Below are 25,331 nucleotides of genomic sequence, written 5' to 3' on the forward strand. Positions count from 1 at the left end.
GTGTTTTGTTGTGAATGTACTGGAAAATGTGCTAATTTTGCATAAACCACAAGTCTTTTTTTTTTAGTAGTTCAGCCCGTTTTGTTACTGCATCCAGTAGCCACCAGATGGTGTTATTTAGTCACTACCTTTCCCATCTGAACGTTGGTTTACACTGGGAGACTGTTACGCGCTCTGCACAGATACGCCAGCACCTGCCTGAGCTGCTGGGGACCACCGAAGCGTCTCCCTCTCTCTTCCTCCACAGGTTGGTTGCTGGCGATGACTCAATGAAGCAAAGCAGCAGTCTGACACTGCAAGACCCTCCCCCTGTAGTTGTTTCCCAGACACTGCAACTGGAAGCGTAGGGAGAAGACGAGACAAGCTGCTTGAGCGATGGAGAGGAAGCAAGGATCTCCTCATCATCAGTATGGTTCACTGGAGCGCACAGAATGGACCCGAGACACCAACAAACCAGGTTACTGCAGCGTTATTACTATTGATTAAGTTGTAATAAAATGTATTACTCTGAGTTCTCCTGATCTGCAACTGTACCTCATGTTCTCAGTACCATCATGCCAGAACAGGTAGTTACAGTGTCTTACAGTGATACTGTGAATTTGTTGTGGCTTAAATCTGTTTCGATGCTATTTCTTTTATAACATAACAAACAAACAATGTGCAAGTAAGGCTTCTTAGGTTTGTGTTTAGTCTCGTCTCACTACAATGCAAACGGGTTACTAACAGTTCTGTGATCTTTTGCTTCTGCATCTTGGGTCTGTTGATAGAGCCAATCAATGTACTTTTCTATTTGCAGTCCAGACTGCAGCTCTGAAAATGTCAAGAATCCACAGGTGTCTGTTCCAACATTTGTGTGTGAGTGTGTGTGTGCGTGTGCGTGTGCGTATGGTACGTGTGTGTCTAGTTTTGTAAGAAAAAAGTGAGGGCCCATTACTACACCTCAACTGAGAAATAATGACCCACATGCGAGGCACTCGATAGACTATTAAGTCAGAAGTAACTGGAGCTTTTAATTGATCCTAGAAAGCCTGAAACTTAAAGTTATTTCTTTGCATGGTCTACATAATGTCAGAAATTAGAGAAAAGTGTCTATCCAGTTTCAGTCCAAATTCCCAGAAAATGTCATTTCAAATGTCAAATAAACTGGGCAAAAGCAGTAAACTCTCATGTTAGAGAAGCTGGAGACAAAAGATCTATTCCTCTTCATTGCATTTGTAGATCGTTTTTTGCCGATCAAGGTATTTCGATCGTACTGACACACCATCCCTCCATGAAGCTAACTGACCTTAACACATAAATCTGTTTCTCCATCATACTGGAAGATTTTACTCTTCATTTATTCATCGCCACCCCTTCCCCTTGTTCCACCCTCTTTCCTCCTCCACTTCTTCTGCCTCTGGTCTCTAATCTGGCTGATCTGTCTGTCAGTATGCTGCTCTACCTCATTAGGCGTAAAGCGCATTGTGGCAGCGTGAAAAGAGAGGAGGGATGGAGTCAGAGCAAAGACTGTAAACTGAGCTCATGATGTAATTCACATCTGCAGGGGGATGTGTTGGAGTGGTACGGGGTGAAATGAGGAAAAGCACAGGGAGAAGAGAAACTGTGAGAGATGAGGGGAAATAGGGAACGTTTCAGTGAGGTCTAGTGATGAGTCATAACTGCTCAGTGGCAACATAACCTGTCCTCGAGAGCCTCTGACGCAGAGCATGCGGTCTCTAATGATGTAAGAATATCCTGAACAACGCTTCAGGTTGCACAGGAGACCTGAACCCAGCTCACTGTTCGATTCAGCTTCATAGGTATCCCCAGGCATTGAAAATGCTTAATATTAGTGTAATCAATATAACTGTGCTGGGTTTAACTAACAAGATCATTCTCTCTTCTTTCTTATTCTCTGGGAGATCATGCCTAATGTCACAACTACAGTCCTTCAAAAAGTACTACAAAACAATCTAATACAATACGTCACAATAAGGTAGAGGTAGAAATGTTACTCATCAACAGTGTGAAGAAACAACAGTGTTAGACATTATGTCAAAGACGTCTGTGTGCTATGTGATAGAGATGCCTACTGAAGTTAGCATGCCAACCCGTCCTGTCTCATACTACTTTGTACTGCAAAATGTGACACTCCAGAAGCCCTCGCAGTTTCAGCTGGGAGATGTAAAAGTTTGCTTCTTAGTCTAATAAGTTCACAAAATACTGTAAGCTCTCAACATGCCAAGAAATATACATATTTTTCGGAAAGAAATAGAAAAATAGAACCATACAAAGTCAAGTTTCTCTCTTTTATTGGTCTAAGATGAGCTTAACTGCAGTATAAACTCAGCGTAACACACACTTTATTCATTATTTATTCAAATTTGACATAAACTAAAAACTCAGCAAAACAGTCCGGGCGTCGAAATATATCTTAAATTGACAGAGTAAGATGTAAAAATCTTCTGGCCTTGCACGCTGTTTCCGCCCACTGCTGACGCCCAACTCTCTCTGGTCCCTCTGATGCTTCATCATCTCCTGTCCATGACTGCCGTGTCTTCTCTTACCCGGAATGATAGTCCTGATCAGAGTTGCTGTAAATCACCTCTGTACTGTTTCCCCTGACTTCCAACTGGTGTCAGTCTCTCTCTCTCAGAAGCTGTGTCCAACCATGTTCTCTGGAAGGCCTGCTGACTTCAGCTCCACGGCTAACTGAGCTACTTGTTAATGGCAGCTACTTGCATCAGGCAAAGACAGCTACAGCTAATATTAGCAAGTCCAGTTAGCAGCAGTGAATGGTTACGCTGGCCCAAATAGCTTTGGTTCTAACTTGAATTCTTTCCATATCTTATCAATTACCCCTTCAAACCATTCAAGTTTATCTTTAAGCGTTACATAATTAGTGTTCTCTAAATTCAATAAGTAGATTTTTCCGGTTGGACCTTTGAGATGAAGCAAAATGCTAAAACTATCTAAGTAAAATAAATTGTTCTTTTGTAGTTTATGGCAACAGCGATTTGCCTTTCGGTCATATTTGTTCAGCGGCATTTCTTTTAAGGGGTTCAGTTTCATGATTGTCACGTGATGTTTTTTTCAGCAGATCTTGTTTGTACAAAACATTCAGCGTCTTTACACCTGGAGAGTAATGAGTATGCAGTGTGAATACACTGTGCAGTTTGAGAGGGGAATACAAAGAGTTTTTTTTTTTCACTTTCAATTTCTCACTCTGGTACACACTTAGACCCGCAGACGGCCTTGGTCAAATCCAAACACAACTTCCAGTAAATCTCTTTGTGAACTGTGTACACTTTCTCTTTTGGCTTATAATAACCTCATACTGTTCTTCGAAATCAGTTTTTGGACATGTAAAACGACAGGTGTGCATTCCTCTACTATGACATGAATCACGTACTCCAATCTATCTTTGTGAGAACCCTATGACACCTTTTTGTCACAGCAGACATTCCCGTGTCTTTTGGATCATCACAGCAGAAAAAGCAGAGGTAACAGGAACTAATTAGCTTTAACAATGGCTCCCATCCAGCACTCAGTTAATAGCTATTCCTTACACCTGTGCGCTGTGTGCTATGAAAAAAGGTTTTAAATCCATAAGAAAGTGTTTTGTGAAAAGTTAACCTTCAAGGATTATTTTATTAGATCAGGCAAACAAAACAGGAATGGAATGAAATGAGTTAGATTAAGTTGATTGTTTTGTTCTTAATAACGCCACCAACAGTACAAAAAAGGTTGATTCATGATTTGCATGCCCTTGTGGTTAGATAAAAAACAATTATCCTACTGATACAATTCAGGGCCAGTAGACAGTACGGAGAATACATACCGCACAAGAAAAAACTGTGGAGCTCAAACAGGTTGGTGATTAGATTAGTTTATAATAAGAAGCAATCACATTAAACAAAAGCGATACAGCGTGTTAATGTGTGAACAGTTTCCACCTGTCTCTGTTTTCAATGCTAAGCTAATCTAATTGCCTCCAGGCTCTAACTCCATTGCTGGCACAATGACATGAGATCTTCTGGTCCTGTCATAGAATGAGGCAATAAACAGAAATGTGACTTAAACCAATCAGTCCAAGTCTCAAGCACTCAAGTCTTTTTTTTTTTTCTTGAGCTTGTCAAGCCACGTTTTCCCTGCCCAAGAAACTTGACTCTTGCTGGCACTAACAAACAAAAAATATTTTTATAAAAGAATTCATAAAAGCTTTCATAATTTCTTCTCAATCTAAAAAAAAAAACCCTGAGAGTGAAATACTGACTACAAAAGGCCAAAATGAAAAGAAATTTTGAATTTTTCGAGTCATTATGTCTCAAGTCAAGTCCATTCAAGGGTCTTTATCAGTCGATGGCTCAGCCGAGTAGTATATTTTCTGTCGAGTCAAGTCATCAGAACAGACTTGATGCAAAAAAAGATTATTACTATTATTTAGTTTTTAATGAAAGTGAATAAAAATGTATCCTTCTTTTAGGTTCAGGTGGGTAACAACATTTCCACATAGTGTCCTTAGAAATTAGAGTCATTTGCTGCTTTGCTGTCACGCAGAAGCAGTCATATAACTGAGTACCGAGAGTCTACATGCAGATGTCCCTCTGTATCCTAGGATCCCTTTTTTTGTCTGTCACACAAAACAGTCTGCAGCTACAAGCCCCAAAAAAAAAAGAGTGTAATGCCAGCAGGGATATGAGTGAATATAAACCAGCAATTATCAGCGAGCATTTGTTAATGCTTCCCACAGTGCTTTTACTACTGCCCTAAAGTCATACAATCCCAGTTTGAATTATCATGACACTCTTCTCTCTCTCTTTATTCTGCCTCTTTTCACCCTATAGTGCAGAGGACATGTCTTCATAGCACTTTGAACCCAGCCTGCTCCTACCTTCCCTCAGGCTAAATGTGACTAGAATAGAGATATTACGCACTGGAGCTCTACTTAGTATAAGTGTGTGTGTGTGTGTGTGTGTGTGTGTGTGTGTGTGTGTGTGTGTGTGTGTGTGTGTGTGTGTGTGTATATAAAGAGGGTTTAAGAGCCCCAGGAGGAGTCAGGGACTGTCAGTCAGTGGGGGTATTGATATCTCCCTGGTTATGTCCGGCTCGGCCCCCATGTTGTGCAGCTCTCTGTGGGGAAGTGACAGTTCTCCAAGACTGCTAAATGGAACAAATCAAGAGCAGGCGGTGGTGATTTCCTTCGATTGCAGAGCTGCTGCTTTCACTGCAGGTCTTTGACTATCAAGAGGGTCAACTACACTTGGATCTCAGGGTAAATCGAATCTGTTGCATGTATTTTAAATTTAAATAGATTGTCTGTAAAGCTGGTGTATTTAATGCTGTGAGGTCCTTTCCACACAAACATTTCCAAGGACAGATTCATTAAAAAGCATTACAGAGCTGCTTGCTGCAGGCCTACACATTGTTGTAAATGGAGGCTGAGATCATTCGAGCAAACACTGTCTCACAAGTTTGTAATATTTATTTTATTCTAGATTGATTGAATCTTTATTACCAAAACTCTGTTTCATTTGGAATTATAGTTCACATACAGGGGTTGACATGCGTAATGAAACAGATACAAACACAACATTGAATCTAATAATACTGTTCATCAAGTCCTTTTAGATTATTTATTAATTGTTTGAAGACAGAGGTGCTGTGTGAGAGAGAGAGAGGACCTTTTCTACAGGGATTACTTATGATGGTCTGATTGATCTGTTGAAATAATCATGAATCATTCTGTTGTCTCTCTGGATATGCAGTATGCTGAATTTATTTGCTGCAAGGTATTTTCAATCATTTAATGCCTTTTGATTACGTTTGAGACCTCTGCTAATGTAAACTCTTCCCTGCCTTGATTTCATTTCCAACAACGATTTCCAAAAGTCAAGTGGAACATTCAGTTCTCTTGAATGTTCATACTGTACCAACTATAATATATATAACAATAATTATTGTATTCTGTTTTTTTCTCCTGTATCCAAGGTAAATTATGAGATCACTTTAAATGCCCTCTCTGTTTAGTTTTGCCACTGATTACATTTTTTTTTTTTCATCAACTCAATTTTTCTGTACATTTTTCCTGAAAATAGTGAAAAACAATTTTCATCACAATTTCCCAGTTTTCACAATCCACTCGCTAGAAAAGATTTCTGCAAACCACAGATATGTTGGAACCTTACATTTCTTTATCTGGCAGCTCTACGTTTCCTTTGGTTCAAGTTTTTATTTACTTTGTGACAACGCTGTGTTTATGCTCTGATTAGGTGTTGGCACAAAAACTCACTTGGTTAAGGTTGGGAAAAGATCATGTTTTGGCCAAAAATACCTAATTGTGATCGCCTCTAACGCGGTAGGAGATGTCCTGGGGTCTCGTTATAAAAGCACAGATTTGTTGCCACAACCACAGCTGGACTGTTACTCCAGGGCTCATGAACATGTAATGTAAACATATTATCACACAATATTACTATTGATATGTCAGCGTGGTATACATACGTACGCATACAAACTTTAACTGCCATCGTTTTATCCTGGCGACTTGGCTGTGTTTTCTTTATCAATAAAACTCATTTATAGATTTTTGCCCTCAAATGACAGAAAATTGAGAAAAATGTCCACCATAGCATCCTAAAGATCCTCGTGTGTTTTGTTTGGTCTGACCACCCCAAAGAGGTTCCACTTACGATGATATGAAACAGAGAAAGGGAGGAAATCCTCACACTAGAGACACTGTGTGAGGATTACACCAGAGGATTACTGTACGCTTCTCTGAAAGATTGACACTGAACGACTGAGCAGTCAGCTAATCTCTCGACAGCAGAACGAGTCAGGGCAGACGGGGTGCAGCGTGTATCTGACAGCTATAGTGGGGGGAGGCTAATTTCTCGGGCTGACCCACCAACCTGGTTTACACAATTAATCAGTGTATGTTTGTGTTAGTGTGTGTGTGTGTGTGTGTGTGTGTGTGTGTGTGTGTGTGTGTGTGTGTGTGTGAGAGAGAGAGAGAGAGAGAGAGCGCAGCCATGGGAGTTGTGCCAGCCACTGACACATGGTAATTTGACTGTGATGCTCTGCTCCTCAACAAGCAGCAATTTCAAAGTACAGCTGCTGCAGCTGTTTATTCAATTGAAAATGCAGATTCATTTGCTGTTATTGCTCTGCAGTAGCTATCTGGATACATTCAAAGAGCTCTTGAGTGTGTATGTGTCTCTGCATGTGTCAGTTATCAGGCATGTTGCGCACTTGTCCAAAACGTGGTCTTCACAAAATGAATGTTTAAAGAAAAAAAGATCTCTCTCTCTCTCTCTCTGTCTCTCTCTCAGACGACGACGTGGTGTCCATGGCGGACTCCACCATCACCACCGACGACATTGAAGGGGAGCTTTTCAAGATCGAGAGGATCAGGGATGTCCTGGTCAGGAGGGAGTCAGAGCTCAGATACATGTGAGTAAACATGCCAACATTAGTATGGACAAGCTGGATTTTGGCTTATTAACAGGAGCAGTTCGCACAAACATGAAAATGCCGTCTGTATCTACTCACACAAAATAATTTCCTGCAAATACAGCGTGGCAGCATTCTCCCAAGTAACTTAAGCAAAAGAAAAAATAAGAACTGCACAAACATAAAATGGATTCATACAGCTCGTCCAGCATGATTCAAGTCTTATTAGCCTGCCTCCCTTTCAAAGCCAGTACCCAAGCTTGACTGTGAGAAATCTGAATAAAAGAATGATTCAAATAATTAATCAGTCAAGAAAGTGCACTGATCAAGCCATACCAGCATGTAGTATAGGGGTAAGAAGTTTTTTTTATCTTCAGGCTTTGGCTGCCTGTTCCCAGACCAGTTGGCCACTTTAGCCCCTTTTTTTTCCATTCAGTTGCACAGCTTGGCATCAGAAACACACCACTGCCCTCTATTCTCTCCCCTCATTTCTCTCCATCACGCCCCAAGCTGGCCCCCATTAAAATTTCAATGGCTTTACCTTTGCTTCCTCTAAGCAGCCTAATGCATGGATATTTATTCATGTGCTCCTCCAAAAGATAGGCAGCAATGCTGCTCAGACAGCGGGGGGAATGTGAGGAGTGGCGTGTGAGGAGTAGCAAGCACAAACCAAACGGATAAAGTGGGAGAATGAGAGACTGAAGGAGGTGGAGGAGAGAGGAGGAGGAGGAGGAGGAAAAAAACCTCAATGTGTGTTTTCTTCCAGAAGGATAAGTAAAGCAAATCATTTGTATTCAAGACCTCACGGCCATTTCTACCCCTACACGTCTGCGGGGAGCATCTTTACATGACAGGTAGACGGGGCACGGTGGTGACGAGGCTCTCGCTTTGCTGACATTGATTAATGTGTAGTTTTTAAATCTGACACTTTGAATAGCCCACCTGTATGTGTGTGTCTCTAAAAAAGACCTTGTTGCTGTGATACTGGGGTCACGTGAGGAAATCTCACTCCACAGTGTCTTCCACCCCAGCTCCTTGTCAGTGATGATCCACAGATATGACGGGCCAGCGAAAGCTATCAAGACCCATCACAGGGATTTTTCCCGCTCAGAAAAGATTGTGTTATGTCCTCTGTGAAATGGCCTAAAAGATCAAGATCGAGCTGTCTTTGTTTGAATTTCATTTTCCCGAACAGTAGAGTCATGATTGCCCTCCTCGCTTCACAATTTAAAGTAGAAAGTGAGCTGAAATGCAGCTCGTGAAGCGCTGATATGTGTTTCTTTTGTTTCATCATGCCCGTGCAGGATGGATGACATTCAGCTGTGCAAGGAGATCACTCGACTAAAGAAGGACCTGCATAAATTAGTGTCCATACCAGGTAGGAGTCCTCTGGATATTGATGGTTAAAGGTGGAAATAAGGTAAAAAAAAAAAAAAAAAAAAGTAAGTAGCCATGTTAAAGTGGACAATGTTTCCTCAATCTGATTGAAATCATTCTGATCAGAGAATCAATTTAAGGGTTTACATGAAGCTAATCCAATACAGATGTGTGTTTACATGCCCTGAGCATTTGATCAGTTGTAGCCTCAACTTTGGAGGCTGATGGGGAGTAGTGCGGTAACTCTGCTCGGAAAACTAGCTTCATTACTTCATCTGCAAACACTGTACAAATCATAGTCTTCCCAGGATGGGGGGTTTCGTGTCCCTGTGTCACCTCCAGACTTGAAAGTCCATGAGAGTGGTATCAGTCTTCTCAATAATACTACTAATCATCACATATACCAAACAAGCAGTAGATTCTCAGCTGTCCTGTGCTGCAGATAATGACAAGTCCAACGATGACCGGCAGAAGGAAGAAGAGCTGCTGCAGCAGATTCACAAGCTGGTGGAGACCAGAGATTTCCTGGTGGACGATGTGGAGTTTGAACGACTCAGGTGTGTTTCTGCCTCACTGTGGCTCGGTAGGAGTCCTTTGGTGTCTGTCACTATAGGCTGTGAATAAATAATTAAAGAGAATGGAGAATGAAAAAAATTTAAATCATACTGCACACATAAAATTCCAGCAGATAGAGAAGCGGTACACATTCAGTATGGCCGTCATGCAGTCTCCTCAAAAAGGTCTCAAGGAAGTTTTCACACAAGTGGAAAAAATGAAAGCTTGACATGTATTTTTTTTATTTAAGGGGGTTAAATCTTTGACGATGCCAATTGATGAGCACAATTCATTAAGATTCTAACTGACCGGGCTCTGGGAAAGTTGTTTCTCGTTTCAGTATCATCCACACTTCCACACAGACGCCCCATCGCACCCTATTAAAAGACACCTGAGGCAGAGCTCTGTGAGGGAATGAACCTCAGAGCGCACAGCAGAGAGCCGCTTCAATTAAAGATGTGTCAGCATGCGTCAGTGAGGGCACTGCAAGACAAGCTGCCAATAGTTTTTTATTTGTTCATGCAGATCCTGATGAAGCGTGTACATCCTCGCAGGTTTTTAACTTGTGATCGAATGTGACTTGGCAGCGGGTGACCAGATGTGGTCTAACAGTATAAAGCATCATTTTGGGTTTTAATCCTCCCACCACTCTGATTCTCGGAAAGTATCAAGAAGTGTTGGTTTGTGTGATCAACACTTTGTGTTGGCAGCTGCCAGCATGCTGTGAAAGGGCTGAAGGGGCTGCTGGGAAGGTGAGAGGCAGGAAGCAGGAGAACAACAGTGCGGTAATGGATCGCAGAGAGGAGAGGCTGTGACGGCGCTCAAGGCCATGTTGTCCATGCTGATAAATTTAGAAGTTTTATGTTGTGGTGCTTTCACTCTGGCTGTCTTTCACAAGAAAATTCTGTCTGCAGCGATCGTGTTTTCGCTTTTATATCCTAAGCAGTTCGTACAGTCGGTGTTACAGAGACATAGTAACAATTATCTACAATTGAAAATACAAGTTTTTGGCTGTAGAATATCAAAATATGTTACTACTACTATACTAAATATTATTAGACACTCCAGACAGTGAGAAAGTTTTTCCTTGGTGACAAAATGGATCACAGTGTATGTTATCGTATCGTCAAGCACATTGAAAATTGTTTAAAATAACAGTTATATCATATCGAGACCAAGGTGTCATGATAGTATTGTGACGTGGGGCCCACAGCCAAAGGCACTGCAAACATCCAAATATGCTAAATATGTAGGGTGCGTTTATTCAATCTTAAAATCCCTCCCTATAAAAGAGTAGCTGCCAGATTTATTGAATTTTCTGTAGAACCTCTCAGAGTAAATCTAATCTTTTCTAATAGCGAGAAATGTATTAGGTTTCTTATCCAGTGGGAAGGTGTTTCATCTCTCCAATTTATTCATTCTTACCATATCTCCCCATATTCCCCGGAGACTCCTGTTTTTCATTGGCCTCTGCTGGTTTCCTCTCCTGGTCACATTTCTCTTGTATCCCTCCAGAATTATGACAAATGATATTACCTTTTCCCCCTTTTAGTTATCACTACCTGTATCTGACACTGTCTTGCTTGTAGTCTACTGTGCTGTTGGGCCTTGTCCTCCTCAGTAACTGTGTCTCTCACTTACTGAGGAGGAAGAGGCAACAAGACAAGGCAGCATAGATAAGAGATAGTAAAAGAGAAGGAAAAGAAATAATCAAGCAAATCTGTGCTTGTGAAATAGATGGCAAGTCCCGGCAGTGTAAAGTAGAGACCATACTTGACTTTTATGTCTGTATAACAAGGGATTATTCTCAGGATATCTTTTGGCCATCTGCTCTTTGTGATCTAAAGGCAAATGAAGACTTAAGTGGTCCAGGTGTTTTATGTATTTATGTATCTCTACTGACTTTATTTCAATGCGTCTCTCTTTCCACAGGGAGAAAGAAGAGGATAAAGAAATGGCCGATTTTCTGAAGTCCAAATTCCCAAGACGTATGAAGAAGACAGGTATGTAAGCATAATGCTGTAACATTGTGCTCCATCAAAGTCTCCACATGTGACACCAAATTAGCAGCGAGATTTCCAGATGTTGTTTGACTGGCATGGCCGTATAAGGGCACTCATTTATGCAGGGGTGGCATGAAGTATGAGATCGGACACATATTTTTGTCTAAGCGGCTCATTCCTTCTGTCATGACCATCATTACAGTATCCCACAGTTTATTAAATTCTTCTTTTTATTTGAATGTAACAGATAAATAGCCCTACCAATCTCAACACAACAGAGAGACGCCTTAATATAAAGTTACACAAAAAAATACATACAAATTTATAATCACAGTATAAAGTACCAACAATAATTAAGCCTGTGTGGACAAAATATTGACAAAATTGCTACTTTACAGATCTCTCTCTCTCTCTCTCTCTCAAATATAGAAAAAAAATACAACAACATGATGAAAAGCTGCATTCACGAGCAGTTGGTTTGACCCCTGACCAGCTAATCACAGTTTAGGATTATGAGGTGGCACATGGATTGGCCAGATGAGATTTCAGGCCAAGCCACTCCTCATTACGCCCCTATGTTTTAGGAACAACGGGAAATAAACAGCAGGAAATATCTCCCTGTTCCAAATGTCTTCCAGTGCAATGTTTTTTTCCTCTTGGGGCTTTTGAAGGATGAATCTTCACACAGCCACTGCCTGATTCACCATGAAACAGAAATGGGAGCTCTGAGGCTTTTAGATCTGTCGTCATCATCTGAATTTAAGATGTAATAGATGCAGTCTACACAATGAAACTTGCCTTTTCCTCACAGTGTGGTTTTTTTTCTGGGTTCCAGGTGTCCCCAGACGGGTGCCATCCAGGGCTCAGCAGACCTCCTCTCCCTTCACCAAGACAGGCCTCACCCTGCTGAAGGAGTGCTGTGGCTTCACCTGCTCCATCATGTAGCCTGGAGTCATAATGGGAGCCCCCACTCCGGGGCCGACACGGGGGCCACAAACACTAATGGCAGTCAATATTTCCAGTTTCAGCTTTTCAGTCGGAGAAAGACTTTGAAGCATGGATGGAGCGCTGCAGACTAAAATTGAGAATTTCTCAGGCGGGAGAGTAAAGGATGTTGCAAAGATCATGTGGCGTGTTCTCACACCCATGTTTGTCTTGTGTCAGATCTGTTTTGTCTCATTCATATCCGATTTTGTTTTCATCCCGTGTCTCTGCTCCCCACATCTCTCATCCCACCCCTGTTTTCAGTTAGACTCTCTGTTATCATCACTGTTCAGCCAGATTCTCTTGATTATAATTTTATAACAAGAAGCAAATCACAACATGGTGTGTTTATTTCTCTTTTCTCAGGCCGACAGGGCAGCATTTGGAGGACAGAAAAAGCATAGCACAAGTCAGGCATGTATGTTATACACACTAATTGGATTGACTCGCCTACCAGTTTTATATTTAAAGACCTAACCGAGCTGTGATAAGTGTCATCTTGCTCATTAAAAGAGTAGCTGCTGTTGCAGAAGTCAGCAGGCCAGTCTAGACACACTGCCGGAACTGCATAATCAGCATTAAGGAGATAACGCTAATGAAAGTGACATTAATCGGGGGCTCTATTTGGAAGAAGTTGCCTGTCATTTGAGTCCGGACCCAAATTGCTATGACCTATTGCAAAGTGGTGGTTTGTGAAGAAAGAACTAATGTCTCTCACTCCATTTTCTTCTATTAATAGTAAACTTGACTAAGCGCAGTGCGTCCTCTGTTGCTTTGTTTACAAAGAAACATTGAAGAACATCACACATTATTGCTTATCCTCAGTAGTCCCTGATGTTTACTTTCTGACAGATTGTGCAGTCACCCTGCTCCAGTTTGTAATTACATATTTATGATGAGAAGAGATCGCACAGAATGGAGAGGGCTAACAAGCTGACAGTAGAGGGGAAAGACAATGAGTGCAGGGTTATCTGGGGATACACACAGTGTTAAGACATATGTGGGTGTCCATTGTGTGGTATCAACACGAGTTATCAGTGCATACAGACAGTTTACACATGAATGAATCATAGATGATGTGGACTGCTGCAGACTGCTAGACTGAAGTTATAACTTTTAGATTTTTATTTTAATGTAAAGTTCATGAAATGAGATATACTCTATATAATATTTTAGCAGGAAGCTTAATGTGAAAAAATGCTGTCCTGCATTTTCATGTCACTACTACACTACTACACAACAGTGTAAGTTTTACTCCATGGGCTGAGAGTGATTTTAGCCACACCTCTAGATTTTTGATCAGGCTTTATGTCTATGGCACCCTCTTTCATGACTGCATGTAGAACGGTTCCACTATTTTGAAGTAATGTGTTAAAATTATGAAAATCAGTGCGTAACTTTTAGGAATGTCACCACTCCAGTGCTAAAGATAGTCATCGTATGCATCACTAAGGCACACTTGACAGCGTTTTGAGCGCGTACTTTATGTTTCACAGACTCTTCAACCCACTTATACTATCAATGGACATGTTATCACCTTATCTTATAATGGCTTGAGTGTGTACCTATAGACGGTGTATCCATGTCCTTACGTTAGGCACAGGGACAGCCAATCAAACTATAGAGCAGATCTCTGTGTTGCCGAGAAGAATAGTTGCCATAGCAACCTTATATACCCCATATCTTTACAATGAGTCGACGTGAAAGGTTGGATGGATCGTACAGATGAGACAAAAACAAATACTGGAGTGCATTCATGGGTAACGAATAAAAGGTATAACAAAAGACAGAAAAATCATGTTTTGGATTCACGCTGAGAATAATACAGCTTACAGTCTCTTGGATTTAAAAATACATAATTGAGCCTCTGAATCCCTTTCAGACCCTTTCAGATAAACTAACAACTGCTTTGAGATTAAGTCAACACGAGATTGTTGTACTTGAATGGAAAGTACTAGAGATAACACAGCTTTTAATTTAAAGTCTCTTAAATCTTTTTAATCAATAAAGATGATTAGTTTCTCAGTGAATCTCTTGGTTTGTTTCCATTCCTCTACGACTCAGTTGTTTTCTTATTCTCCCCCCCTCCCCAAGCTAGTCCTTGGGATGGATACAGCTGTCTCTTTTGTTCAATCGCTGTATCTTTTCATATTTAGTCTCAACTTTGTCATAGAGGCTTTGGGTCACATATCACCCAGCAACCATGTCTGGTGCTGTCATGTGAGGTCCACAGGGGAATTAGATGCGTGCCGGTAATGCTGAAGTGCTATATGGAACAGCCAGAGTAGGAAAAGGGAAAAAGATACTGCAGCAGGAAGAGATTTCCTCTTGTTTAATGGGTGTGTGTAAAAAGAGGTGCCACTATGATGAGGAAATTAGTTTGACAAAAGTCAGTAATGGCTAGATGAACAAATACGAGTAGAGTGCGGTAGGGTAGTATTTTTGTAGGCTAACCGGAAATTAGCATTCCCCTTGTTCCCTGGACATAAAAGGCTATGGGATTTTTAAAATGTATTTTGGATTATTGCCAAAACTGATTTTGTTCACAAAGATAATCTTAATACCCGAGCTTCTACTTTTAGCATGAATGAAGTCGGTTAAAATAAAAAGTTAACGATGCGCTATAAAGTAAACTAACTGCATGGCGGTCGCATGATTTCAGCATCACCACCACTTAGCCCTCTACACTAAACTATACACGCTTTACTATAAATCAATCTTTAAGTTGGAAAGTTAGAGTTAGCACAGTTTGTAACAACAGTCCACCTGCGAAGGGAGACAAGGTGAGTGTCTGTATTTGCCTTAATGACATTTTTCACATTTACACATAAAACCAGCTGTACGAACCTGCTGGAGGGTGTGTTACAGCCCCTCACTGTGAGCCAAGCGAGGATTCAACAATTTTCTGAGGAAGACATGGAAGAGACCATGCAGCCTTTTAAAAGAGTCACCCTGTCGCAGAAGAGGGAGAGAGGATGATATCAGAAGAAAGGCTGAAGTGGCTGAAAGCAGGGAGATGAGAAAAAACAGAGAAGGAGGGTGGGAGGGCACAGAGACATAGGTGGGGGTCTAAGCTTTAAGTGTGAGTCATCCTGAGTGAAAACACGGATTTCCCACAAGGCCAGTTCTTAGTGAACGCTATGCATGGAAAGGGCAGGACTGTCATTCAAACACCATAATTCTCTGCACCTTATGCATAGCTCACTGTGTGTAAGTATATGTTTGTTTAAACATGCGTGTGAGGAAATGTGTGTGTGTAAGTGTACGCGTGCAGTTTGTGTACCTGCGCTAGGAACACGAGCGTGATAACCAAGCGTAAAGTAGCCGTCACTGCTTTGTTCCTATGGTTACCATGACCCGATGGCACACTCTCACTTGTTTCATTGAGTCGTGCTATGTTTAAACCCCGCTGGATTCTAGTGTAAAGCTGCATATGTTGTAAAACTGTCAGGGGATGACTAAGAGATGTGACCTGTTTTTTTATAATGTTCAGGGCGCAGGGTTCCCAAATGTTCTCAGTTATAGCTGCAAATGTAATAAATTCAATCTTATGTCTCAAGAGTGGGTCACATTATTACCTTGTTTTTCTTGCCATCTGAATATGCAGTGAAAGACAGATGCACACTTACAGTAGGGATGGCAAACATGTTTTGAATTCTCAAAGTGAGAGTTAGACAGGAGATCTGTATCATTCTCACAGCTATGCTTGATATGAAGTTACAGCCAGGGAGCGCTTAGCTTCGCTTCGCTTAGCTTAGTTTATTTTAGCGTCTTTTAGTTTAGATTAGCTTATCTTAGTTTAGTTAGAAGAAGAAAGAATTTGTCAGTTATTTTTACATTCAACATGCAAACACACCTGAAATTTGTCCTCTGTATTTAACCCATCGCTAGCTGCACATTGTAAGTATACACACACACTGCAAATGTCAGATGCCCAGGGAGCACTTCGCGATCTTCTGTGACTTGCTCAAGGGCATCTTGGCAGTAAGCCAGGAAATGAACTGGCACCTCTCCAGCTAAAAGTTGTATGAACCGGCCACCCTCCGGTCCCCAAGCCAGGTCGCTACCAACTGAGCTACTGCCACTCCACTCGACTCTCCGTAATTCAAAACAACAAATAAAAGTTTTGTTTACTTATTTATAGGGATAATACACAATACATTAATCAACATCACTGTAAATATGCCAACTGTAGTCCATTGGTGAGATGTTTTGAAACCCATAAATTGATCAAATATACAGAGTGAAGACATCATTCTATTCATGACACCTTACCCACAGTGAAGTTAGTATCATAATTTAGCAATTACTTGATAATCACTACATTGCAAAATGATCATCTCACCATACACTGCGATATTTGTCTGACTTAAGAATACAAAATACCACTAAAGGGCAAAGTGGAGGATTTATGTGTTCATTCACTGCATCTTGGGGTGGGTTTCGCAGAATTCGACATGAATTGAGATGAAACAATGTATTAAACAGTGTATAAAGTGTTGGCTTAGTGCCTCTTTATCACACACACAGACGGCTACTTGCCATAAACTGACAAAACACTAAACTCAAAGAAAAGAAGAACAAATTAAGTAAAATTAAGTTTATGGAAGTTCATACCACAATGCGTTATGGCATAGTGACTCTGGTAAGTTAAGAGCACCTGAATGTTTTAATAAAATTCTCAATATCTGGTGCCACTGTAATCATATTGCAGGAGGAAGCAATACGATATGTTGCAGTATTGATATTTTGTCCACCTCTCACAAAGGCAGGAATAAAACAAAACTTCTCAAGAAGGAACACAAGCCAGTGAAAGGTAAAGAATCAGTGCAATGATACAGCAACTGAAAAACTTTTCTCGAGCACGTATAGCCATGTATGCAATTCAAAGCCTCAACACACTGCCAAGCAGTACGCAGCAGAACAGTAGACATAAAATACAAGAATCATGTTGATCTTGATAAACTATTAAAAGATGCATACACACACTGGTTCATATTCTATACGTAACCAGCCATCTAAAGCTGGCTGCCTGGCAACAGGAAAAGGACATGGTTCAAGTAAGCAGCAGGTTATGTTCACATGTCTGACTTCTCAAAGAGCCAAAGGCCTTGAGACTTAGTGTAAATGTGTGGAGGCAGGTGCTTTCTAATTTTAGTTATAGGCTTTTCCATAATTGAGAAGCTCTTACTCAAAATCATGATTGGCCGAGGCGCTGCGAATTAGAATCTTACACATCAGGCAAGAATGTTGCAGTGATGGTCACCACTTGGTTTTCTGTCTCACATTTTGAGAGCCTGCTCAGAGAGAGGATGGGCTTCGGTGTTGAACGCCTGCAAAAGAGCCTCTAAAGCTTCCTAATTAACACGTCAGGTTGCAGCTGGTTGCCTAGCAATCTCATGCTGATTCTAAGACTTCTGGAGGTCCACACGCCCGCCTCATGGATGTATTAAGAGAGCTTGATTGTGTGCCACCACCCAGTCTTGGTGCTATTTTGTTCTAGTGGCCACTCATGGTATGACATTGTAATGGCAACATTCCTGAAAGCATTTTCCCCAAAATATTCCTTCAGTGTGCTTAAATGATGACTTTTCATGGTTTTTCTTACATAACTTTTCCTTGACTTGTATTTATCTTCAGAGATATGAAAAACAAAAATGTCATGGGAGGAAGCTGATTGTGGGAAAACATGATCATAACAACCCAATGTGTTATTATACATTTTGTCACCGACTCACAAGGCTAATGAGAAGATGTTATTTTTTGTGGACTAAGAAACATCATCCGACTATCCATCGGTATGGGTTTGAGTGAATGTTGACAAAATGCGGGCGCGTAGGTGGTCGAGTGGTTTGAGCGCATGCCATATATACACAGCCGACCCCAGTTTGATTCCGGCCAGAGGTCCTTTGCTACATGTCACATCCCCCTCTCTCTTCCATATTTCCTATCTGTCTACTGCTTAATAAAGGTGTCTATGCTGAAAAAAATCTTAAAAAAAAAAAAAATGTTCAGTTTTGCGTGAGCTCACCCTTTAATGAATGAAGGTGCAAGAGGATATATTTAACAAAATGACTCAAATAACTACAACTGAACACAGCGGATGTTATACGCTGCAAAAATAGCAGAGCAGATGCACTGAAGTGTGTCCATTGGCAGAAACAGGCTTTTTCAACACTGCAAAAGAGTGGAGAGGAGGCAGTTTGAGGGCTGTCAAATTGTTGCATAGAGCAAAATACTCTTCATGTTATCTCGTGGAGGGCGATCCGCTCCAAAGCCCATGCTGGAGAACTTCTTTGATCCTACCAGGACCAGGACTGTGTGTCCTGGCTAATTAATAGTCGGGTGACATGAGAGCAGTGAGGATAGCAGCTGCTGGTGTGCAGGCAACTGGATCCTGCCAGTATTCTCTTCTCTCATGAGTATAACCACTGGGATGATGTGTACTGTGTGATAGCAGCAGGTGATGCTTATAATCACACTCAATAAAAGGGATTTGATTCAGTGTTCTTTGCCTTATTCCACACGGTTCTGTTTAAAATTGTTTCCCACTGTTTCTCGTTCGTGTCTCTCCTCAGTCCAGAGGTTTCTAAATAAAAGCAACACTCAACATCACAGTCACCGGTAATGAGAGCGTGGGCAGTACTCGTGTCTTTACTTGGAAGGTTGCCACGTTCTATTAACTCTCTCCCAAAGTCACCAATGCAGAAAACAAAACTGATTTCCTCTCTTCGAAAAAGGGAAAAAAAAAAAAAAGCAGCTCTGACTCATCCACCAGTCAATCCTCCCTCCTCCCTCTCTCTCTCTCTCTCTCTCTCTCTCTCGCTTTGCTTCCATTCCTGTCCTCCCTCCTCCCTCCCTCTCTCCAAATGTGTCCTCAAAACACTCGCTGAGCATCTCTAACCAAATAATCAAATCATTACGATGTGGCAGGTTGCCAGGTCACGGGTCTGAACCCCTGCTTATCTCCACCTCATTATGTCAGCAGCGACGTGACGCAAATGTGGCTTTGCTCAGAAAAATGCCAAACTAGCAATGACAGAGTGTGAGTGTGTGAGCACCTGCAGGACCAGAGGAGCCCAAGACATCACCACATCTTTCTCGTTTATTTCTTCCCCTCAGTGCTTGTGCGATTGCCCAAAAGACCACAACAATAATTCAACTCCTGATTTAAATCCTAATATAAGAAATAGATGCTTGATTTGAGAAAATGCAGACTAAAAACAACTGAATTTATGGAGTCCACTCAATGCAATCTAATAATTCTACATCAAAGTATGATTGCATTCTTCATTTTCAGCACAACTGATGGTTATTTTCTACTAGCATTCATCCCAGGTCATGTAGCTCTGGCTACATGCCTGAAATATAATTGTTTTAACAGCAGCTGTGCTTCTGGCCGACTGCAGATAAACCAAATAAATATGTAATATTTCGCTCATCTGCTGCTGTGACCTGAATGTCGAATAAACAGCTGAGCACCGCGGGGAACTGTCAGATAGACGGCACACGGTTTTCCCAAAGTGCTGTCCGTCCAACAACCTTTACACTTTTAACCAAGCTTGTACCATTTGATTTCAAGGTTGCTGCCTGGAACTTATACCTGGGTGTTTTTAACACTGGTTGGCTGCAGAATCACCTTAGAAACAAGTGACTGCTGCACAGAAATTAATAATACAAGTACATCATGTTTGGCCAAGAGGTTATTAATGTAATAAACATACTGAGTTGCTTTTTAAATGTCTTATTCCATCACCATGACATCACGGCAAACAGGAAGGCAAAGTCCAGGACAGTTTTGTGAGCATGAAGGTGCAAACAAGCTGTCAGAGCTGTCACAGCAGTCAGAATGAACCATATGTCACAGGAATCTTTTACTGAAGTAGCCTATTACTTTTGAGTATTTTCAACAGTAAACTGGTCACTAACAACCATGTCCTTGTGCTCTCTGTCCTGTCCAAGATATGCCACCCAGTGAGCAGCACTTGAAGGCGTGGACGTCTTCTTCACGTCGCGCTACGTCATTCCCCGGTCATCCGACAGCAGACCTCTGGCTCCATCTGGTGGCCGTGCACGGTACGCGCATCTCAGACTGAAGAGCGCTTCCTCCTTTTCCGCCAGATTTCTGGTTCTCCGCCAAGTTGAGTTACACGTCAGTGGAGAACCTGTACTGGTGAGTGGACGTGTACAGCGCGCGTCAGACGGTTCCCGGATGCGCCGGACAGAAACATGGAACGGGTGGTGGTGGAGGTGCCGATCAACAACGGTGAGATTACATTCCCACCTGCACGTCTAACGCGCCTTTAGCCACTCACACCGTGTGTTAACATCTCCTAGACGGCTTGTTGGTGCTTCTCTCAATCCGTGCACAAATGCTCCTCCTCCTCCTCCTCTGACGTTTAGGCTCGCCAGTGAAAGTGCTGTGGCCTCTGTCGGGCTGTCACTGTGTGTGTGTGTGTGTGTGTGTGCGTGTCGGGTCTCTGTGTGGGTTCTTGTAGCTGCAGGCTGCCTGCACTTGTGAACTGTGACAGAGCTGCTGTCATCTGCCAAACAGCAGTTCTGCTGCCGCCCCCACTCCCCCTCTGCACCAACACACAGGCCCAGTGTACTCCACATCATGGCTTTGTAGTTTCATACACATGGATAACATGTAGCTACAGAAGTAAATAGGGATTGTAAATGAATGTAATTTGTAAAATACTCAGTTACTATGGAACAGACACTCAATTACCACTACTATTTACATTTTAACCTAATCCAAGTATCACAGTATTAAAGTAATGTAACTTGATTGCTTTCCGTTACTTTGGGATTACCTCAATACCAAATGTGTGCAAACAAATATATTTTAAAAAAGCAAACTTCAATAAGATGACTTTTACGAAATGCAGCTACTTTTTTAGTGAATGCTGTTAGATAAATTCCATAGGTGCCAGGAAGTCTGAGGGCTTTGGTCCTATTAACACACTGGGTTTCCCAGGTTACAGCAGAGATCGTCCTAACAAATGCCCAAATTGGACTTATGTAACAGAATGATAAATATTATAACTTAACTGCGGGATAAATATTTGTTTCCTTTTCATTAGGATCAGAGGTCAGAGCAATTCTGAAGCAGAGCCTCCATCTGAATGATTGCTTTCTCTATCTCGTACGTCACTGTCTCTATGGTATTTTTTTCAGGTTTTTCCCTCGCCGGCCCTTCCTCAACCCCACGTAAGCGCCAGGTGCGTTTTTCAGCACGGCATGACATCATCCTTCTGCGGGAGGTCATCGCCCAGAACCCCTTTGCCTCCAAAGAGCCAGGTTAGTCCTTTTTTTAAAAAGGGAAATCTGAATTCTGATTGGCTGCGGAGAGCTACCGTTCCCGCATGGCCAGTGAGTTAAACTTTTCCAGTGGAGCAACAATGATGCTAATCCAGAAAAAAAGTGATATATCTATCTTACATGTCAGTAGCAACTGAACAATCAAACAGTAAGAGAGCAGATCAAATCAATCAGACATTCGAGGAGAAATGCATCACATATCAGGTGAGAGACCAATGCAAAGAAAAAACATGATGTGCTGGAAGAAGACATTATGTTTGCTGCAAAGTGAATGGCCCATTTTGTTTAAACTGTGAATTCAGACGTGTATGAACTCATTCATCTTTCTTTACCAGGGCGAATCTGGGCCCGTGTGGGAGAGATTATCACTGCAGCCCTCCAGGATGAAAACTTTGAGGTGGATGCCAGGAGGTGTAGAGAGAGGACCATGCTGCTGCTCGACTACTATAAGAAACAAGACTTTCCCAGTCTGCGCAGGTTGGCTCGGTCGCTTCACTTCAGAGAGAAATTGAAAGCAGACTGTGCTGTTTTCTGAAATAATGGCCCTGGACTGGTCGTGTGGTGGAGAGGCGTTAAAATACATTTATTGTGTGTGTGCTTTTGGTGTATCCAGATTTGGAACAGAGAGACTGTACGCCCAAAAGGAGGATCTTCTCCATGAGGTTCTGGAGCTGGAGGCTGAGAAGGGGCTCCTTGCCAGCGGGGAAAGCACTAAGTATCAGGTGGGTGTCAGAGGTGTCATGCTAACTGTATCTGTTCTCTTAACTCCTAATGTAGCCATCGAACTTAGATCATGTCGGTGGTTAAACACATTTCATAAATTGTTAATACTGGTGATGGTTTAACTATTCTAACAGAGGAGGGTTCTTCTCTTTTCCTCCTCACAGTGTCATTCAGTCACAAGTAAAATTCCACTTTAAATGCTGTGTCGATTGTCACTGTTAGTATTGCAATTTCTCCCATATACCAACTTTTACTCCTGTTCCTGTCAGTCACACTCTTTATTGTAACTTACTTCGTCCTTATGGTCGTAGAAGTGTTAATCTTTCCCTCATCTTTGCTCTAGGAGGATGACCTGAGAAAGCGAGCCATGGAAGAACTAAATCTGCCAGAGCAGGACAAACCCAACATCACAATCACTCAAACAGCCACTGCAGGTGATAACAGATTCAAACACACCAGACAGGACCGGGCCGTGTCACCTGATACCCACAGCACAAAGTTGAAAGAAAATCAAAGTCATTCAGAATGCTATGAATTCAGGGTTGATGGTGTATCTGAAACATTTTACGTAATTCCCACCACAGCAGAACCAGAAGAAGATCGTGAGGAAATGGCAGAGCTTTCAGCTGCGCCCATGGCCAAGCGGCCCTGCCAGTGCTGCTGCCAGACCTACTCTGAGATTCTCAGCTTCCTGGAGAAACGCTCCGAGGCAGAGCAGCGGCTGCGTGAGGAGGAGCTCGCTCTGCGCAGGGAGGAGCTGGAGATTCAAAGGAGTAAGATTTGTGGAGAGATTTATAGTGTGATTTCAACCTGAAAAGGGGTTGAAAATATTTGACCTTGCTACGTTGTAGGTGCCATTTTTGGTTTACTTTTATCTTGTAAAGTGAGCCTGAGAATCAGTCTGAATTTCCATTTCATTTATAAAATCTGAAATTTGGACAATAATTCATGGGTCTCTCTCCCTTTTTATTTTGTACTCGCAGGTAAGATCGCTCTGGAGAGGGAACGTTTGGGAGCTGAGAGAAAAGAGAGGGAACGCAGATTTGAGCTGGAGAGCCAAGAGAGGCAGGTCATCTTGGACCTGCTAAAAGAGAAGGTGCTGAAAGGCTGACAGAGTAGAAATGTATCACCTGCATTTTAACGAAATCTTGAAAAATAAAAAAAATAAAACAAAGCATGAAATACAGGGGGAAAATGTGGTTGACTCCTTTAAAAAGAGGATGGAAACCGGGAAACGAGAAGTAGAATTATCAGTGGTTGTTGGTTGTATATGTGAGGGTCACTGATCTGGTAAAATAACAAAGTCGGATCAAAGATGGTTTGAAATGCAAGGCAGTAATGCAGAATTTGCATGTGTCAAACTGCGGACGCTGCTGACAGCGTTTAAAAGCCGCAAAAACCAGCTTATCATTAGGTAGATGCCAACAAGCTCACAGTCTTCATTACTCACCCGAGCTTCACCTGAGAAATGGAATGCCAGCACGGATGTGGTGTGGCGTGTTAGATGTGAAAAAGGAACAGGTACACAGGTAAACAGGTACTGAACTAAATCAGATGATTGCACTTCCTCGTGTGACACCAGCAGCAGTCTGATTATATGAGCCCTGTTCACATGTAGTAGACAGCATTCGTTGTGCTTCTAGGATAGAATAAATGGAGCAACAACTGAGAAAAGTTGTATAATTAGACAACTGACATTTAGTGCAGTTCAAGCATTTTGAAAATCCCTGTAGTAACATGTTAATGTTTCTACACGCTTTTTCAGCTACTTCTTTTTTGACATTTTGATTGAAAATTAACTAAAGCTATATTTACTGACTGTGAATCCACTGTACATTGCTAGTAAGCACTTTTCTACTGCAGACAAAAAAGCCATTAAGTGTGTGCCTGTATTCTTTAGATGATACAGAAACCATTGACATGAAGTTATAATGTCAAATGTGCTACATTCCTTTTGCTTTTAGAAAGCTATTGGTCACATTTGTGTTGACCTCCTCAGTTTATAGTTTCATTAATTTGGTGTTATAATTAAATATATAAACATGACAGAAGCCGTTTTTATGAAATGTTCCAATGATTTACAGACATCTTTACTGCTCATGATTTATTATCTGACTTTTATTACATTACTATTGCTACTGTGATACTGATACTGTGATTTATACTGTTCATTCAAAATACTTTGCATTAAAATGCTAGTTCTCTCAGCACAGGCATAGCCTTCATTGTATACTATGAAAGCATGTAAATAAAATTGTAGGCAATTGGACTTGTTTCAGTAGCCTACAATATAGCACCTGGATGAGACCTTCATCAACATGTAAAGAACATTTGCTCACCTAAAAAGTTTATCATTTTTATTCTGAAAATAAAAATCATTGTAAATTGAGTCTGTGTAGATTTATCGGGATCATGGCCATCTAAAAAATGTACTGCACATGACTCCAGTGTGCTTCCAGCGCTGTAGTCGAGATCAAACTGAGGACCAAGTCAAAGATTGGAGTGGTCTGAGCAAGGGCATTGGTAGAAAGAGGGTAAGAAAGTGGGAAGGGGCCATTGCACCCACCCAACCCCTGTTTTATAACCCACCCTTATTTTAATGCAGCCAAGAAACAGTACAGGTTTGTAACTGACATCAAAATGAAGGCCCAGTTCGAGGTTGGGTGTGGGACAATGCAAAACTAATGTGAGTACTTATGAGTAGTCATTGGAATGTCAACATGTTGATGGGCTTTATTTATTGTCACTATTTATAACAATAACAATATCACTGTCAGTTCTACGTTCATTGTCATAACCAATACTATTTTTTTTTCCCATTTTGGTTCATTTTTAGTTTACTCTTGTACGTATCAGATTTTTGCATTTACTCCTTAAACACTATACACTATATTTTGGATATTTCACTTATTTTTACAGTCTTACTGTCCTAAA

The 25,331-nt window shown here is 41.5% G+C and overlaps 2 protein-coding genes across 4 annotated transcripts; both read left to right on the forward strand.

The window, feature by feature from the left end:
* The first annotated feature begins 163 nt into the window (after positions 1-163).
* pik3r6a (phosphoinositide-3-kinase, regulatory subunit 6a) lies at positions 164-15,909 on the forward strand. Of its 2 annotated transcripts, none has more exons than XM_030435671.1 (6): positions 164-457; positions 7,311-7,431; positions 8,736-8,809; positions 9,251-9,365; positions 11,296-11,366; positions 12,202-15,909. In XM_030435671.1, exons 1-6 carry the CDS (start codon positions 376-378, stop codon positions 12,309-12,311), a joined length of 573 nt encoding a protein of 190 aa, XP_030291531.1. In that variant the 5' UTR covers positions 164-375; the 3' UTR covers positions 12,312-15,909. The 2 variants fall into 2 exon arrangements, with proteins under 2 accessions (XP_030291531.1, XP_030291541.1); XM_030435681.1 differs by lacking the exon at positions 164-457 and adding an exon at positions 4,989-5,254.
* Positions 15,910-20,454: 4,545 nt separating this feature from the next.
* LOC115579178 (scaffold attachment factor B1) lies at positions 20,455-24,786 on the forward strand. 2 transcript variants are annotated; one of them, XM_030412720.1, is made up of 7 exons: positions 20,455-20,616; positions 21,531-21,653; positions 22,010-22,151; positions 22,288-22,396; positions 22,741-22,831; positions 22,982-23,170; positions 23,381-24,786. In XM_030412720.1, exons 1-7 carry the CDS (start codon positions 20,580-20,582, stop codon positions 23,506-23,508), a joined length of 819 nt encoding a protein of 272 aa, XP_030268580.1. In that variant the 5' UTR covers positions 20,455-20,579; the 3' UTR covers positions 23,509-24,786. The 2 variants fall into 2 exon arrangements, with proteins under 2 accessions (XP_030268580.1, XP_030268585.1); XM_030412725.1 differs by having other exon boundaries at positions 22,985-23,170.
* The last annotated feature ends 545 nt before the right edge of the window (positions 24,787-25,331 follow it).

Source organism: Sparus aurata, chromosome 1 (genome assembly GCF_900880675.1).
Source record: "Sparus aurata chromosome 1, fSpaAur1.1, whole genome shotgun sequence".
Taxonomy (NCBI): Eukaryota; Metazoa; Chordata; class Actinopteri; order Spariformes; family Sparidae; genus Sparus; species Sparus aurata.

Bases quoted from the DNA above. Each gene is read 5' to 3' on its own strand.
- pik3r6a (XM_030435671.1), top strand. From the start codon at position 376: ATGGAGAGGAAGCAAGGATCTCCTCATCATCAGTATGGTTCACTGGAG. The intron at 458-7,310 runs GTTACTGCAGCG...TCTCTCTCTCAG, and splicing joins CCGAGACACCAACAAACCAG to ACGACGACGTGGTGTCCATG. The intron at 7,432-8,735 runs GTGAGTAAACAT...ATGCCCGTGCAG, and splicing joins GAGTCAGAGCTCAGATACAT to GATGGATGACATTCAGCTGT.
- LOC115579178 (XM_030412720.1), top strand. From the start codon at position 20,580: ATGGAACGGGTGGTGGTGGAGGTGCCGATCAACAACG. The intron at 20,617-21,530 runs GTGAGATTACAT...TATTTTTTTCAG, and splicing joins GGAGGTGCCGATCAACAACG to GTTTTTCCCTCGCCGGCCCT. The intron at 22,832-22,981 runs GTGATAACAGAT...TTCCCACCACAG, and splicing joins CACTCAAACAGCCACTGCAG to CAGAACCAGAAGAAGATCGT.